Source organism: Galeopterus variegatus, unplaced genomic scaffold (genome assembly GCF_000696425.1).
Source record: "Galeopterus variegatus unplaced genomic scaffold, G_variegatus-3.0.2 Scaffold1162, whole genome shotgun sequence".
NCBI lineage: Eukaryota > Metazoa > Chordata > Mammalia > Dermoptera > Cynocephalidae > Galeopterus > Galeopterus variegatus.
Genome location: NW_007727273.1, coordinates 284,293 through 301,740, shown reverse-complemented (window position 1 = coordinate 301,740; position 17,448 = coordinate 284,293). Strand labels below are relative to the sequence as shown.

The 17,448-nt window shown below is 36.4% G+C and overlaps 1 protein-coding gene across 1 annotated transcript in view; it reads right to left on the bottom strand.

The window, feature by feature from the left end:
- WDR64 (WD repeat domain 64) overlaps window positions 1–17,448 on the bottom strand; it is a 130,329-nt gene that overhangs the window by 21,753 nt on the left and 91,128 nt on the right. The window contains exons 15-20 of the mRNA XM_008575260.1: window positions 11,846–11,976; window positions 9,171–9,272; window positions 8,072–8,141; window positions 6,745–6,781; window positions 6,033–6,172; window positions 4,466–4,571 (exon numbers count right to left, since the gene is read on the bottom strand). Coding sequence (XP_008573482.1) covers window positions 4,466–4,571; window positions 6,033–6,172; window positions 6,745–6,781; window positions 8,072–8,141; window positions 9,171–9,272; window positions 11,846–11,976 — 586 coding nt within the window. The remainder of the gene's footprint in view (window positions 1–4,465; window positions 4,572–6,032; window positions 6,173–6,744; window positions 6,782–8,071; window positions 8,142–9,170; window positions 9,273–11,845; window positions 11,977–17,448) is intronic.

Sequence of the window (17,448 nt, the reverse complement as noted above, 5' to 3'; positions counted from 1 at the left end):
GTAAAGGAGACAAAATCAATAAATGCAGAAAAAAATTTGACAAAATGCCAACACCCTCTCATTATAAAAACTCTCAGTCTAGACCCAGATCTTACACCATTCATGAAAATTATTTAAAATGGATCATAGACTTAAATATAAACTACAAAACTATAAAACTCCTAGAGAATAATGAAGGAGAAAATCTAGATGACCTTGGGTTTGGTGATGCAACACCATGAAAGAAATAATTGATAAGTTGGTTTTAACTAAAATAAAACACTTGTGTCATGAGAAAGACTCTGTCAAGAGAGCAAGAAGACAAGCCACAGTTGGGAGAAAATAATTGTAAAAGACATATCTGATAAAGGACTTTTATCCAAAATATACAAGGAACTCTTAAAACTCAACAATAAGGAAATGAACACAATGTACCAAGACTGAACCAAGAAAATACAGGCCAATAACCTTGATGAAAATAGATTGAAAAATCCTTAACAAAATACTAGCAAACCAAATTCAAGAGCACATGAAAAAGTTTATACACCATGATCAAGTGGGATTTATCTCACGGATGCAAGGATGGTTCAACATACACAAATAAATAAATGTGATACACCACTTCAACAAAATGAAGGACAAGAACCATATGATAATCTCAATAGTAAAATATTATGATATTTAATAAAATATTATAATAGAATACATAATAAATACATATAATAAATATTATAATATATAATAGTAAAAGCATTTGATAGGATTTAACATCCTTTCATGATAAAAACTCTCAACAAATTTGGTGTAGAAGGAAAGCATCTCAACACAATAAAGGCCATATATGACAAACCCACAGTTAACATCATCCTGAATGGGGAAATGCTGAAATCTTTTTCTTTAATAACAGGAATAAGACAAGTATGCCCACTTTCACAACTCTTACTCAAATATTATTGGAAATCCTAGCCAGAGCAATTAGGCAAGAAGAAGAAATAAAGGGCATCCAAATTAGAAGAGAGGAAATTAAATTGTCCATGTTTATAGACAACATGATCCTATACATAGAAAAACATATAAAACCTAAAGACTCCACCAGAACACTCTTGGAATTCATAAATGAATCTAGTAAAGTTGCAGAATACAAAATCAACATACAAAAATCAGTAGCATTTCTATACACCAACAACATACTAGAAGAAAAATAAATCAAGAAAGTAAACACATTTACAATAGCTACCCCCCCCCAAAACAAACACACCTAGCAATAAATTTAACCAAGGAGGTGAAAGATCTTTCCAATGGAAATTACAAAATACTGAGGAAAGGTATCAAAGGAGACACAAAAAATGGGAATACACCCCATGTTCATGAATTAGAAGAATTTATATTGTCAAAATGATCATACTACCCAAAGTGATCTACAGATTTAATGCAATCCCTATCAAAATATCAATGACATTCTTCACAGAAATAAAAACAAAGTATACTAAAATTCATATGGAACTACAAAAGACCCCAAAGAGACCAAGCAATCCTGAGCAAAAAGCACAAACCTGGAGGCATTACCCTACCTGACTTTAAAATATATTACAAAGCTGTAGTAACCAAAATAGCATGGTACTGGCACAAAAACAGACACGTGGACCAATGGAACAGAATAGAGAACCCAGAAATATATTCATGTATCTATGCCCAACTTCTATGGTGCCAAGAACATACATCAGGGAAAGGACTGCCTGTTCAGTAACTGCATGTGGGAAAACCAGATGTCCATATGCAGAAGAAACAAAGTGGATCCCTATCTCTCTTCATATACCAAAATCAACTCAAAATGGATCAAAGACTTAAATGTAAGATCTGATTTATAGAACTGCTAGAAGAAGATATAGGGGAAACCTTCCAAGAAATTGGTCTGGGCAAAAATTTTATGGAGAAGACTTTTAAAGCACAGGCAACAAAAGCCAAAATAGATAAATGGGATTACATCAGACTAAAAAGCTTCTGCAAAGGAAATAATCAACACAGTGAAGAGGCAACCTGCAGAATGGGAAAAAATATTTGAAAACTATTTATCTGACAAGGAATTAATGTCCAGAATACACAAGGAACTTAACAGCAAAAACATAAATAATCTGATTAAAAAATGGGCAAATGACCTGAATAGATGTTTCTCAAAAGAAGACATACAAATGGCCAAGAGTCATATGAAAAAATGCTCAACAACACTAATCATCAGGGAAATGCAAATCAAAACAGCAATGAGATATTATGTCACTCCAGTTAGAATGACTGTTATCAAAAAGACAAAACAAATGCTGTCAAGGATTCAGAGAAAAGGGAACTCTCATATACTGTTGGTGGGATGTAAATTAGTACAGCCATTATGGAAAACAGTATAGAGGTTGCTCAAAATACTAAAAATAGAACTATCATGTGATCCAGCAATCCCACTGCTGGGCATTTATCCAAAGGGAAGGAAATTAGCATACCAAACAGATATCTGCACCCCCTTGCATATTGCAGCACTATTCAGAATAGCCATTATATGGAATCAGCCTAGGTGTCCATCAACAGAGAAATGGATAAAGAAAATGTGGTAAATGTACACAATGGAATACTACTCAACCACAAAAAAAGAATGAAATCCTGTTATTTGCGGCAACGCAGGTGAGCCTGGAAGAAATTATAAGTGAAATAAGTCAGGCAAAGAAAGAGAAATACCGCATGTCCTCATCCATAAGTGGGAGCTAAAAAAAATAAACAAGTAAAGAAAGAAAGATACAACAATCACAATAATACGTTGAACTTTCAAAAGCAGAGAACAGATCTGAGGCCATCAGAGGTGGGAAAGGGGGAGAAAGAAGACGGGGGGTAGTGAGAAATTGGTAAGGGGCCACAAAAAATGATTATATTGTGTTATGTTGAATATACTAATTATCCTGATTTGGTCACCACATATTGTACACAGGTATTGATATTCAACTCTGTACCCCACAAATACGTATAATCAATTATGTGTCAATAAAAACAACCACCAAGGCATAGGAAAAGGAAGCGTAAGGCCAGAATCTAGAAGTCTGCTTTAGTTATAATATGGATGAGGTTGGGCTGAATCCCAAGACCACCCCTACTCTATTTTTCTAGATCATAGGAAAAAACTACAAATCTGAGGAAGAGGATGGGCCATATGCTACTAATGTGTTCTGGGCAGAGGCAAAGACAGGAATAACACTAACAGAGCTGCAGTCTGGGAATTCTGTAGTTTCAAACTTTCGTCCTATGTATTTTGTTAGAAAAGACTTACCACATAGTAGGCAAAATTAATGCAAGAATATTCAGGCTATTTTTTTTTTTAAAGGAACAAAATTAGCCTATTCTTAGCTTTCTCTACTATACTGCTGTAAACAGAAATGGTGTCTATAGAAACTATAAAGATTGATGGATAAGTAAAAATAAGAAGTTTAGAATAAAAACATCAGAATAGAAAATGACTGGTGGTGAGCAATAAAGCCAGATAAAATAGAGATAACTTTAAATAAATGTTGCAAATCTACTGATAATACTAAATGCAAATATAAACAAATTTCCCAATAATATCCAAAAGACTCAAATAATTGACAATATAATATGGTTTGTAGTGACTTCTTATGTACAATAAATTTTGGAATGAGAAACATGTTTTTAAAAGAGAAGGTGAAAATTTAAGTATTAATGTAATAGCAGATCTAATCTGGATACAAATCTCAAGATTACATTAGCAAACAATAATACATGACAGGGTAGGTGTGGGGAAAAGAGAAAGTTACAGTGGCCTAAGCTTTCTGCTTTAACTGAAAAGGTGCTCTTTCATTGTAATTCTAACAAACTAAATGTTTTGAAAAACAGGTAAACACCAGTAGAATCAATAACTGGTTTTACACATGCATGCACACTCACACCCACACCCCCCCACACACACACACAAACACAATCTTTCAAAGTATGCGAGAGATGAAAACAGAAAATTTAGAAGGAATTCAAAAAACAGGAGAACTAGAAAGGAAGAATGAAAAATAGTATTAGATGAAAGAATTAAAACCAACTGTATTAATTATAACAAATATAAAATAAAGTCCCCTATTGAGAACAAAGAACCCTTTTCCTCTTTAATAATGAAGATAAATGCAACATAACCCTTTCAATGTTAATTGAAACGTCATCTTCTTCCCAATAAAGTAAGGTAAGGCGATGGGTTGTCATATATCCATTATAAAGATGGAAGAAATAGAATGCCTTGCTCTAAGCAAAGAGCTAGGAATGAAAGAGGTTCTCCTGACATGCGTGTTTCTTCTACTTATTTAGCAAGCTAGCCATAGCAATCTCATTCTTGAGCATACTTCTTAGTCTTTCTTTTGTCTCAGTAAATGTCATACATTTTTGTTATAGCCATTTTTACATCAAGTAGGTTAAGATGCCTTTGGCCAAATATGTGAGAGTAATAACTCACCCAAGTTTGCAGCCAGTAGTATCCTGGTACAGGAATCAGTGCACAGCGATGTCAGAGAAATGGCAGAATGTTTTGTGAAAGGCAGCATATCTTTCAGTAGTCTTCCCTGAATAAAGCAGAATGCAAATAAAGTTTTTCTATGTTAATAAATTCTATCCACCCCTAATGATGAAGTTGATTCACTCTATACATAATACATTTGAAGAATCATCTCTACTACTGAGACATGGTTCTCTCTTTTGTAATAAAAATAATTTGAAACTATTCATAAGGACTTACTTCCTTGAAATTAAATATTCTAAGGGTACAGACAACTATTAAGTATAAGCATCTAGACTGATTACTGTATATTGTCTCTGTAATTGGGGGCATTTTTGTGTATCGCGTGACCCTTTTCATGCAGTTTCTCAGACTTTATTTATAATTACATAATCTCCCTTTAAATGAACATCCTTTTCAGTTTTAAGTGTATCTCAACTGTTTTAAACAAGAATATTCATTTTTTCGAAAATATCTGTTTTTGAATATTGGTGCAAGGTAAGAGATTGTAAGAGATTCAAATTCAGACAGATTGTTTATAGCACTGAGTATAAGCCAGCACTCAGAAGGACTTTCACACCTAATATCTTGCTTAGAGAATAAACATCCAAGCTTGAGAAGAAAGAGATTGAATATGTTACTTGTTTCTGGAGACTTTACTTGGATATAATCTCTTCTATTTCTCTCACTCTTTTATTTCTTTGTCAGAAAAAACAAACAAACAAACAAAAAACATTTCTCTAATACCAAGATTATCTTATCTCAGGGGAAGTTACAGTTAGAGTATTTTGTATTTTCAAACCAGGGCTTTCCCATTATCAAGCTAGGATCTCCCAATAGACTTGGAGTTTCATCTGGCAAAGGGCCATGCTGATCTATGCAGCTGATCCTATTATTTGCCATACAAAACTGCTACTGGGTTCTGGGTTTCCCTGTAGGAAGGAGCCTTCCCACAAGTGGGGCACTAAGTATTTCACTGTCATCTACCCCGTCTGCTCAAGATTCTTCCTGAAGAATCCATCCTCCTAATTCAAACCCCACCTGTCCTCAACCCCAACTCACTTACAATCTTCTGGTAAATAAAAGTTTGTTTTTCCTGTTGTAAAATGTTTAAGGACACTCAACATGATGCAATACTCTCTTCCAATAGTTTGGACAACTGAAACTTTATTGTATACCCAACATTTCAGTGTTATGTTCTTCTACTATAATACACCATTAATATCCTTCAATATTCTTTAAATATCCAATAAAGTATTTAGAGACATGTAGTCATAGTTCAACTTAAAAGAAACATTTGAAATAGCTAAGTTAGGAGTTTTGATGATATGATCTCTTGAATTATAAAACTGGCCTCTTGTAAAGTTTGGGTAGTACTATCAGTGAGCAGTCTGAAAAAGTAGCAATCTGGCTAGAAAGCTGAAAAATATTAGAATTGGATGCCATATGGAAGAAGGCGGAGTCATTGAATTATCCTTTATTTCTTTCCCATTCTTTCCTACTCCCAGTATGCGCTGGGTTCCATCACCTCCATGGTCCACAAGCGGAGGTGTCCGTCCTCATGAGCTGTCACAAGGATCGGTGGCTGAGCTTCTGGTAAATTGACACCTCCAGGATGTCTTTTTTCCACTGGCTGTTGCTCCCTCTCTGTGACATCTGTTTGCCCACCTGCTGGAGAAATTAATGACCTGCCATAATATCTGCGATCCTTGAAATTCCAAATTTTACAGAATGTGTAAAACGAGGCAGACAAGAAAATAGCCACAAAAAAACCCCATATTCTTTTCCCTAGAATTTTTTTTTCATCCCACAGAACTTTAATAAGGGGAGAGAACATAAAATCATTTAAAAAATTGAATCCCAGATCACTGAAAAAAATCTAAAAAGATTTTTAGTTCTATTGCAAAGCCTCGATCGTGGACAGTACAGCTCAAATTAGATATTCATTCAGTATAAGTCTTACACATCCAGAATGGATTATAAATCTAGTAGAAGTTTTAGGAAAATGAGCTGGAGACTAAGAAGTTCAATAATATTTTAGATTTTTAAGACCCAGAAATAATATTTAATAAGGTATCATAAGGGAAATTCTGCCATCATAAGGGAAATACTGAATCCTACAGCACCTGAACATTTGGTCACAAAAAGAATGTATGTTCATTAAGAATATTCTATCAGCTAAACTCTCTGTTGCAAAGGAGTTGTTTTATTATAAGGAAGAGAAGTGATTTCATACTGACCTTTAACGTCACTCTCATGTATGCTTTGCTTGCTTCCCTGAATTAGGGGAGAAAAAAAGAAAATATTTCCATGACATTGTAAGGAAATGAGATAAACTGGATGACTAGATTCTCCAGATAATTGAGCTTGCATTTCTAGGCATTAATTTGAAAATTATTTTTAAACTGGTTCTTTGAAAAAAGTGTATTGTGGAGATTTTCATGTTTAGAAATAGAGAATCCAGAACACAACATTTATCTAGTGGCTCAGGTATAACAGAGAAATTAAATGCCTGATGCATGCCCAGTTCTTAGTGCATATCACCTCTAATTCTATTAACAACCATGCAACTTAGTCTTTATCATTTCCTCTTTACTGATGATAAAATATAAACTTAGATTAAGTGATATCTCTAAAGCTAATCAGATAACCAATGTAGGACTTGGATTCAAGTACAAGTTTGTCTGGCTTTTCAGTCTTTATTCTTTCTACCACGCTACCGGTTTTAAAATAATTTTTGCAGCGAAAACTTTCCTTCAAACAAAATCCTACCTAGAAATGTAATGTGTAAAAATATACAAAATTGGAACTGAGAACAGTTTGAAAACCACTGCATTACATTATATGTTGTAATATAATTACATTACATGCTGTCTCTTCTCCCGGTGAAATATGTAAAATACTTTTTAGCAAAGGAGTCTAAAATTACTTTATTATTTCACTAATGTAAAAATAACATGCATAATTTATTTTATTTATGATCATGTATTCACAGATATAAAAGCCTTGAAAAGTAGAAAAAATTGAAGAAAACATTTTAGACATTGACTTTTATGGAAAACAAAGTTTTAACACACACATATACACACAAAATTTTTCCACTTTTACCTTTCATTAAAGGAGGGGCTCAAATGCTCACCATCACTATTTTTTTTATTATTGTTTTTAACTTATTTTTCCTCATTGAAATTTGTGGTATAATAAAAAAATATATTGGGTCTCTGTCCCCAGTTCCTGGCACTAAGGTTCTAACACCCTCAGGATTTCCTGAGTTAAAAGAGTGTATTTTTTTTTTTACGTCTCTCTTTGCAGAAAGATTTTTATTTTTTTATTAGACATATTTGCAGGATACAAAGTTGACTATCAATAGTTGTATATAATGTGTGATGGGCAAATCAGGATAGTTAGCTTATTCATCATTATAATATGCAATCATTCTTTGTGTCCATTAAGCAATTTCTCGTTATGTCCCTGTCTCTCCCTTTCCCATCTAGTAACCACAGTTCTGTTCTTTTGAACCAACACTGGGTGTAACAGAAAGATCCACTCTCTCTATTTCTCGCTTACCTTGCTGCTCTGTGGACTCTTGCTAGAATCACACTGGGATGAAGAGCATATGGAATCCTCACTAGATCTCCTATGAGGAGAGGAGGAAGCCAAGGATGACAAGTTAAAATATTCCATCATACCAAAAGCGTGCTCTTCTGTGCTTTAATGTCAGTTTCGTGCATCTTTCATCATCTGAAAAGATGGGACACTGACCCACTCGCTTATGAAACAAGTCACTTTATATTTTGTGTAACAAATGTTCATCAGTGTGGTGTTGACTATTGGGAAGCCTCTGAAATTAAGGTTTATTGTAACTGGGTCTGGGAAATCAAAGTCTGGCCTGTCCCCAATGGGGCATAGGGTGGCGGTGGAAGCCTGACAAGCCTGATTAACTTCCAGCTCTACAGTGTCTAGTTCTGGCCTGATCCCGTCTCTGTAGTGCTCTGCAGGAATGGGCTGAAAAGTGTCTTAAGGTGCTGGTGCTGGTGCTGTATGCAGGACAGGTCCTCAAAATATTTTCAAAATTGTTTTGATGAAATTTCAAGCCAAGGGGTAGGGAAAGTGTTATATTCTGGCTCACAGCTAGGCGACTCAAAACTAGCCCAGAAATTTCTGCTTTCTTTCCAAAGATGGGTTTAACACTGCCTGCAAATCAGAGATCTCGAGTGAATATAAATACAAAAAACAATCTTTCTTAAATATTTAAAAAACAATCCGCTGCTCTCCCAGAAATGGATAGAACTTGCTCAGATTTGGGGGATGTTATATGAAACCTGCAATGTGATCTTTCATACTTGCCCAGCAAATCCTTTCTTCTGCTTCACATCAGTGCTCATAGAGTTATATGTTGGGTAGAAGTGTGACCAAGTGAGCACTTTCCATTTCTGCTACTGCTGTAAAGGGAGCTGTGAGGTTGACATGGTAAAGGGACCATATTCTATATTAGATCCCTGAGGACCACTCCACCTACAAAAAGGCATCAACAGGGAAGAAAGTTGAGCCAACTGGTCAACCAAAATAATCTCTTCCTTCAGTTGTCCTTTCCTTAATGCTGGGATGAAGAGAGCCCTTTATATCACCCATGAAAGTCCCACTTGGTCAGTAAGTACCGAGTTACCTTGCACATTCAGGGGTACGAAAGAGGAACAGTATGTCATTAATTCTAAAGCGCTTGGGATCCAAGTCAGGGTCCACAGTGAAGCAATCTTCAGGTCTGTACCTGGAAAGAACCATACATTTACATAATAAAAGTTTGCAAGTTAGGTAACTTACATACCTTAGATTACATATACCCTGCAATTCCCCTAATCAGCTCCTAAAATGTTGATTTTATTGAACATGAAGAGAAAACCCAGAGGGATAGAGTTTGGACATATCTTCTATAATAAGGCTCCGTATAACAACATGATCACTCAGTGGTTTAAAAGTCTTTTAATTCAATTCATTGGTATAATCTTTCTACCTATAGGTCAGAGAGTGGGCTTATATAATTGTGTGGTGGAATCTCCTAGAAGTTTCATACAGTTTAGAGAATAGAATTCCACTCTCTGAACAAGAGGAGGGACAAATTGGAATAAAATATGGCTACGACTCTCAAAAAGCTTATGAGTGGAGAAAGAAAGGTAATTCAGTAAACTACACTACTCCTGCTGCTCGAGTTTCCTGTTGACCCAGATTCCAAGAAACTATACTCCTTGGCAGTTTCTTGGGAACAGAGCAATAATCTCTAGGCTCCTGCACTGGCACTTCAAGCTTGGCTCAGAAAGCCACATCTAACCTTCCTTATAGCAAATAGACCTTACAGTAAAATTCCCCTTTTCCTTTTCTGGAAATTACTTCTGCTAATTTGAGCTGATGAGTGACAAAGGAAACACCTGGGTAGTGAAACAAACTCAAAAGAGAAGCTATGGGCTTGATGACTTGTTGAGTTCAGACTCCAGATGTTTCTGCTCTGCAGATGAGCTGAATGGTGAAGTGGATCAGTAATTAACAATAACGATATTGAGTTTATGCCCTCAAAAGTGTGGGACTTAAAGCAGGAAGAAAAGGGTGATTTCTCCTGACTGGTGAAGAGTCTAAGGCCAAGTCTGAAGTAGATATAGAGATGGCTTCTGCCATGAATATGAAAACTATTTTCAATTTTAGAACCTTCAAAGCTGGGCCTAAATTACCTTACACAGTTCTGTGCTAAATGACATGTTTTGCAAAATACTCCAGTGGTTCTAAATCAATTATGTTTATATAATCATCTGTCTATAAGAAAGGGCCACTATGTATGACCCTGTATAGTGAATCGTTTTTCTCTGATTGGTGTGGGATTTGCATGCATCCCTTGACAAAATGCTCGGCCTTTCAACAAGGAGGCTCTCCACCGTTAAATTGGGATTATTCTCAGGAGAGTTGCCCCCCTCTTTAGGCTGTGGCATCAAGACTGTGGTCTTTTTAGTCTACCTGCAACACTAAGTCTTACATAAGCCGACACAGCCTGAGAATGGCATTTACAAGAGGGTGAGGAGTGTGCAATGCATGCAGGTGTAGGGATCAAATGACAAGTTTGCAGTACACGAGAATAGCCTAAGGGCACGGGTGGAAGAGACGGAACAGAAATATGACAGGAATTCTAGGGGCAGAGTCCAGACCATGGGCTGAGGTGCAGACAGAGGAGTCTGCAGACACAGCCATTTCAACTAAAGGTTCAAAGGAGAATAAATCCAGAGTCCAAGCAAGAAAAAATTGTTTCCTCTCAAAAGTTGGCTAAAAGCGATGACTCAGACCTGGATGAGAAAGGGGTGTGGAGTCCAGGTAGACCAGTAGTACGTAAGGTACAGTAAATAAAGAGGCAGAGATTCTTTTGCATTTTTCTCTTCTTTTCCCTTGTCCTTTCCAACTCTCTCCTCTCCTCCTCTTTATTCCTCTTCCTTTTGCCCAAATGCTTAGGTAAACTTGACTTTTTTTCCATTAATTGTTTAGGTTGTTGACCATCTCATACCCCGAAGTAAATTTTTACAAACTCCCTTGACACATGGCCCTTGCATACATCTAAATTACACAACTGGAAGAGCTTATTGTTTACAATCCACCCATACAAGTAATACAATGTTACATCACTTCCTTTGCAACCAATGGCAAGAACATTTAGAAATGGATGGCAGGAGGAGGGTAGCGATCTTGGCTGAGAGGCACAGAGCAAATCTAATCGATTGAAATGTAGAATCACATCTGCAGCACTAGCCCTCATGAGCACCATCTTGTAATGAATTGAGGTGTTGGTGTGGCAAAGGTGAAGGAAAAAGCCATCTAGAATGCCTCTCATATTTGACCTGGGTGACTGAGTGGAAGGTGGCATAACTGGGAATACAGGAAGAAGACAAGTTTGGGGCATTTGGGGCTTTAAGAGTCTTGGTAGCAATCCAGATGGAAATTGCCAGTAGGCAGTTGAATATGTGTGTTTGAAGCTCTGGGGAGATTAGTGTTTGAAATCATTATACATTTAAAATATTTGCTGAGGTCATAAATTTGGACAAGATCACACATGAAAAGCACATGCCAGTGTCAGAAGAATAAAAGTCAAAGCTCTTGGGAATAAAGACATTCGTGGTTCACCTTACTCATATTACTCTGGGATTTAGCACTTAGAACAGTCTCTTCATGAACATAACCTCCAGGGAAGCCACCCTTGAGAGTTATCACCACTTTTACTTATTGCTTTCTAAAAGATTTTTAGTATTGCATGTTGCTTTGGCTCTTCCCCAGTACGACTTATGTATTGTTTAAGGAAAAGACACAACGTACACTTCTTTGACAGTAGACGTTACAAAATTCCACAAGATGATCACACCATTTAAGGTTCCAGCAGCTATCAAATTATATCCTTCTACTTGTAATAAATCAATGCAGTTCACTTCAATATTGATGGCAGGATTCTGAAGAAAGAAGGAAACAGACTTACCACTGTCACAAATACAATATTTAACCACGGTATAAAAGCTATGTCCACACTTTGTAATTGTCATTATCGTAAAACAAAACTTATTATAAATTTTTATTATTTTTTTAAATCCTAGAATATGAAATTTAGTAAAATCTTTCTGGCATTAAAAAAATTAACTTTCAGAATTCATTAAAACAACAAAAATATACTCTCTCTCTACTGGCTCCTCTCTCTCAGCCTTGATTTGTTCTTCCTTGCCAACCATTACATTACCTTCCCATCTCTCTCTTGAAAGAATATTCTATGTTAGCTATTTCCACTTACTGACTCTTCTTTTTTTTTTTGTCTTTTTCGTGATCTGTAAGGGGATCGCAACCCTTGGTGTGGTGTCGCCCGCACCATGCTCAGCCAGTGAGTGCACCTGCCATTCCTATATAGGATCCGAACCCGCGGCGGGAGCGTCGCAGCACTCCCAGCGCTGCACTCTCCCGAGTGCGCCACAGGGTCGGCCCTACTGACTCTTCTTTCACTTGACAACTCTAATTGTCTGGCTTCTGTTCCATACCACTCTGTGGAAGCTTTTTCTGTGTATTATCAAGGAGTTCCTATTGCCAGTTCTATTTGACACTTCAACTGTCTGGCCTCCAGTATTTGTGGGGCACCTACTATGTTAGCTTCTTGGAACCCAAATCAGATGGGATGTCTGTGACCTAAAAACTTATAATAATTTAAAGTATTCAGATAAAGTGCTGATTGCTGTCCAGTTTGACAGTGCTATGTTGGGGACATGCACAAGACTTGATGGGAACACAGAAGAGTAGCATCTAAATAAGATTAGAGGTCCACTACTCTTGCCACTCTCAGTTGCTCTCTCCTTCCTGAAACTCCCTACTCTCTTGACATCCCCAGCACCAGGCTCTCCTGGTTTTGCTTGTGTCCCAATGATCCTTGCTTTCCTGTTTCCTTCTTGGTACCCTCTTCCTCTGCCAACCTTTTAAATATTAATATCCTTAGGGTTTATCTGCAGCTCACTTGCTTTTTGCTTTTTTTTTTTTTTCACTCTTTCTAGGCAATCTCATTCCCTTATGTTTTAATAATCATCCCAATGTTAATGACCTAATAATCTAGTCCAGTCCCCTCCCACAAGCTGCAGACTTGTATATTTAATTACTTCTTAAAAATTTTACTGGTATCATTTTTACAGGAACAAGAAGGGACAGCTTCCTCCTCTCTCTCTGTCTCTGTCTCTCTCTCTCTGTCTCTCTGTCTCTCTCTCTCAGCTTCCTCATTTCTCCATCCTTCGGCCTCAAACATATGCCTAGATGCTTCCTCCCTCAGATGTGTACATACGGACAGGCCTGTCTTATTGAGGAGGTTTAATTGCTTCACAAAAATAGCTTTCTGAAGAGATTTTAAATTAAATTGCCTAATACAATATACGCAGCTACTTTCAAAATATTTTGAAATGTATTCAGAGTTATTTCATAAAGACCATCTTCAAGTTCAGAAATTCTTTGAAATCCCCATCAAAATATTAATGATATTCTTCACAGAAATAGAAAAAACAATCCTCACATTCATGGAACAACAAAAGACCCCAAATAGCCAAAGCAATCCTGAGCAAAAAATAAAAAAATAAAGCCAGAGGCATAACATTACCTGACTTCGAATTATACTACAAAGCTATAGTAACCAAAACAGCATGGTACTGGCAGAAAAATAGACACTTGACCAGTGGAACAGAATAGAGAACATAGAAATCAACCCACAGACTTACAGCCAATTGATTTTGATAAAGGCAACAAAAACATACATCGGGAAGAAGACTGCCTCTTCAATAAGTGGTGCTGGGAAACTTGCAAATTCATATGCAGAAGAATGAAATTAGATCTGCACCTCTCACCACATACCAAAATCAACTCAAAATGGATTATAGACTGAAGTATAATATCTGCAACTGTAAAACTACTAAGGGAAAATATGGTGAAACACTTTAGGAACTAGGATTGGGCACAGACTTTATGAATAAGAGCCCAAAAGCACAAACCACAAAAGAAAAAAATAAATAAATAAATGTGCTTATATCAAACTAAAAAGCTTCTTCTGCTCAACCAACAGAGCAGAAAGACAACCTACAGAATGGGAGAAAATATTTGAAAACTGCACATCTGACAGGGGATTAACATCAAGAATAACTCAAACAATTATGCAGAAAAAAACAAATAATCCAATTAAAAAATGGGCAAAAGAGAAGAATAGACATTTTTCAAAGGAAGACATACAAATGGCTAACAGGCACTTAAAGAAATGCTCAACATCACTAATTATCAGGGAAATGCAAAAAATCACATTGAGATATCATCTCACCCCAGTTAGACTGGCTTTAACCAAAAAGACAGAGAATAACAAATGTTGGTGAGGGTGTGGAGAGAAGGGAACACTCCTGTACTCTTGGTGGGACTGTAAATTAGTACAACTACTATGGAAAACAGTGTGGCGATTTCACAAACAAATACAGATAGATCTACCATATGATCCAGCAATCCCACTTCTAGGTGTATAATCAAAGGAATGGAAACGATCATGTTGAAGGGATACCTGCACTCCCATGTTAATCGCAGTTCTGTTTACAAAAGCCAAGATATGGAATCAACCTAAATGTCCACCAATGGATGATTTGATCAGGAAAATGTGGTGTACATACTATGCCACAAAAAGAATGAAATTCTGCCATTTGCAACAACATGGATGAGCTTGGAGAAACGTATTTTGAGTGAAATAAGCCAGCCATGGAGGGATAAATATCACATGTGCTCACTCATAAGTGGGAGCTGAGAGAAAGAAGGGAGGAAAAAAAGACCACAGTGGTGCGTTGGACTTGCAGAGGGAGAGAACAGACCTAGGGATGCAGAGTGGGGTGGGGGAAAAGGGAGGGTGAGGGAGCCAAGAATTAGTTGGATGGGAGACATGGGGGAATAATCACGATTTGTGGTAATGGGCATGCTGATAGTATTGATCTGGCCATCTTGGGCACAAGTTGTGACAGTCAGGTTTGTACCCCTTGAATATGCATAATCGATTAAAAAAAAGAAAGAAAGAAATGCATTCAAACTCTAGTTAGTAGTTAGTAACTGTTTTTGCTCATAAACATCTCAAGAATCTTTAAGAAAAAGGCTATGGTAGGATACTCTGCAGGCATAAAAAGAAATAAGCCACTGAAACATGAAGTGACATAAGCAAATCTCAAAAATAGAATGCTGAACGAAAGAAAACTTAAGTACATAGCATAATATTCCACATATGTGAGTGACACTCTAAAACAAGGAAAAACAAATCCACAGTAAAAAAAAAAAAAAAATAGAACAGTAGTTGCCTTTGGGTGAGAGTAGGGTATTGACGAGGCAGGGTCATGGGGGAAATTTCTGAGGTGATGGTAATATTTTTCGCCTTGATAGGGGCTTGGGTTGTGTATGTTCCTTTTCAAACTCATTGAATAACACACTAAATTTTGTGCATTTTATTTTATGTAAATATTACTAAAGAAAATCCGTAAGCAAACAGTGAACTCTGATTAATGATGCATATACTGAATTGTTTAGGGGTGATATGTATCGATGCTCTCAACTTACTTTGAAGTATATTTTTTAAATTAGATGCATTGAAGGGTGGGTAGAAGATGGACAGATGGATATACAAATGATAAAGCAAATATTGCAAAATGTTAATAGCAAAATTTAAGTGGAGGGATATATGGGTGCTCACTGTATAATTCTTTCAACTTTTCCTTATGTTCAAATTTTCATAATAAATGAAAAGCTTTTAAAACGTTAGAAGAAAAAACAACCACCTAGGTAGAAAAATGGACAAATGATATGAACGGACAAATGGCCCATACACGTATAAAAAGATTATCCACTCACTCATTACAAGAGAAATGCAAATTAAAACATACCATGTTATGATTTTTTAAATCAGATTTGGAAAGCATCTAAAAGCTGGACAATATGCACTGTTGACAAGACTGTGGGGAAACAGGCACTCATGCACTGCTAGGGGCGATGCAGAATTATGTAAATGCTATGTAGGAGAATTTGTCAATATGTAGGAAGATTACATTAGCATTTATTTTTTGGCCCAGCAATCCCTCTTCTAGAAATCTATCCCAAAGATATACTACCAAAAATCTTAAACGTCATATAAATAAGACTGTTTGTTGCAGCACTATTTTTAGTTGGAAAAATTAGAAACAACCTAGGTGTCCAGAATCAGGGTACTAGTTGAATATGGTACATTCATTCCAATGAAATACTACAGGGCTTTCAAAAGGAAATATGAAATATGTGTACACCCATATTTGTAGCAGCAGTATTCTGAATAGCCAAAAGATAAAAGCAATTCAAGTACCCATCAATGAAAGAATGGGTAAAAAGAAAATGCGTTATATGCGTGCATGAACTTTGATGACATTACGCTAAGTGAAATAAGCCAGTCACGAAAGGATGGATACTGTATGTTTCTGCTTATATGAGGCACTCAGAGTAGGTTAATTCATAGAAACAAAAAGTACAGTGGTAGTTGCCAGGGGCTGGGGGAAAGAGGGAAGGAGGAGTTATTGTTTAATGAGTAAAGAGTTTCAATTTTGCAAGATAAAAAGAGCTCTGGAGATGGATGGTGGTGAGGGTTTCACACAATGTGAATGTACTTAATGCCACTAAACTGTATACTTAAAAAGGCTTATGATGATAAATATTATGTTATGTGTATTTTATCACAATTAAAAAAAAGAAAGATGATTTCTATGGATTGCTTCTAATGATCTCCAGAATAAAATATTAAACAAAATCATCATGGAATATAAGAATGTATATAGTATTCTGTCATCTGCTTAAGAAAGGGTGGGAGGGAATCAAGTAGAGATAAATATTTGATTATATTTTAAAAGACAACATTGGAGACATAAATCAAAAACTTAAAAACAAAAGGTTAATGATGGGTTAGGGAGGGAACAAAGTGGAAGACACAGGAATAAAAGTTAGAATAGACCTTGTTTTGTATCTCAGAATAGAACTCGTTTTGTAGATTTGATTTTGGAACTATTTAAATGTTTTATACAACAATAAGACAAAATTAAATCTTAAAAAGCAATTTAAAAAGAAACAAACTTAGCTGTGTATAGAGTTGGTGGCACATGTAATTTTGAAGTAATTTGACAGTACATTGCAAACAATATATACTCTAAGGGCAAAAAGAACTTTATTTATTTATTTATTTGTTTTTTCCTTTTTTTGTCTTTTTTCGTGTCCGGCAATGGATCGCAACCCTCAGTGTCGCACCCGTACCAGACCGGGACCAGCAACGGGATCGCAACCCTCAGTGTTGCTCCCGCACCTCGTTCAGCCAGTGAGCGGGAACCAGTCTGTATGTGGGATCCGAAACCCTCGGCGGGAGCGCCGCCGCACTCCCA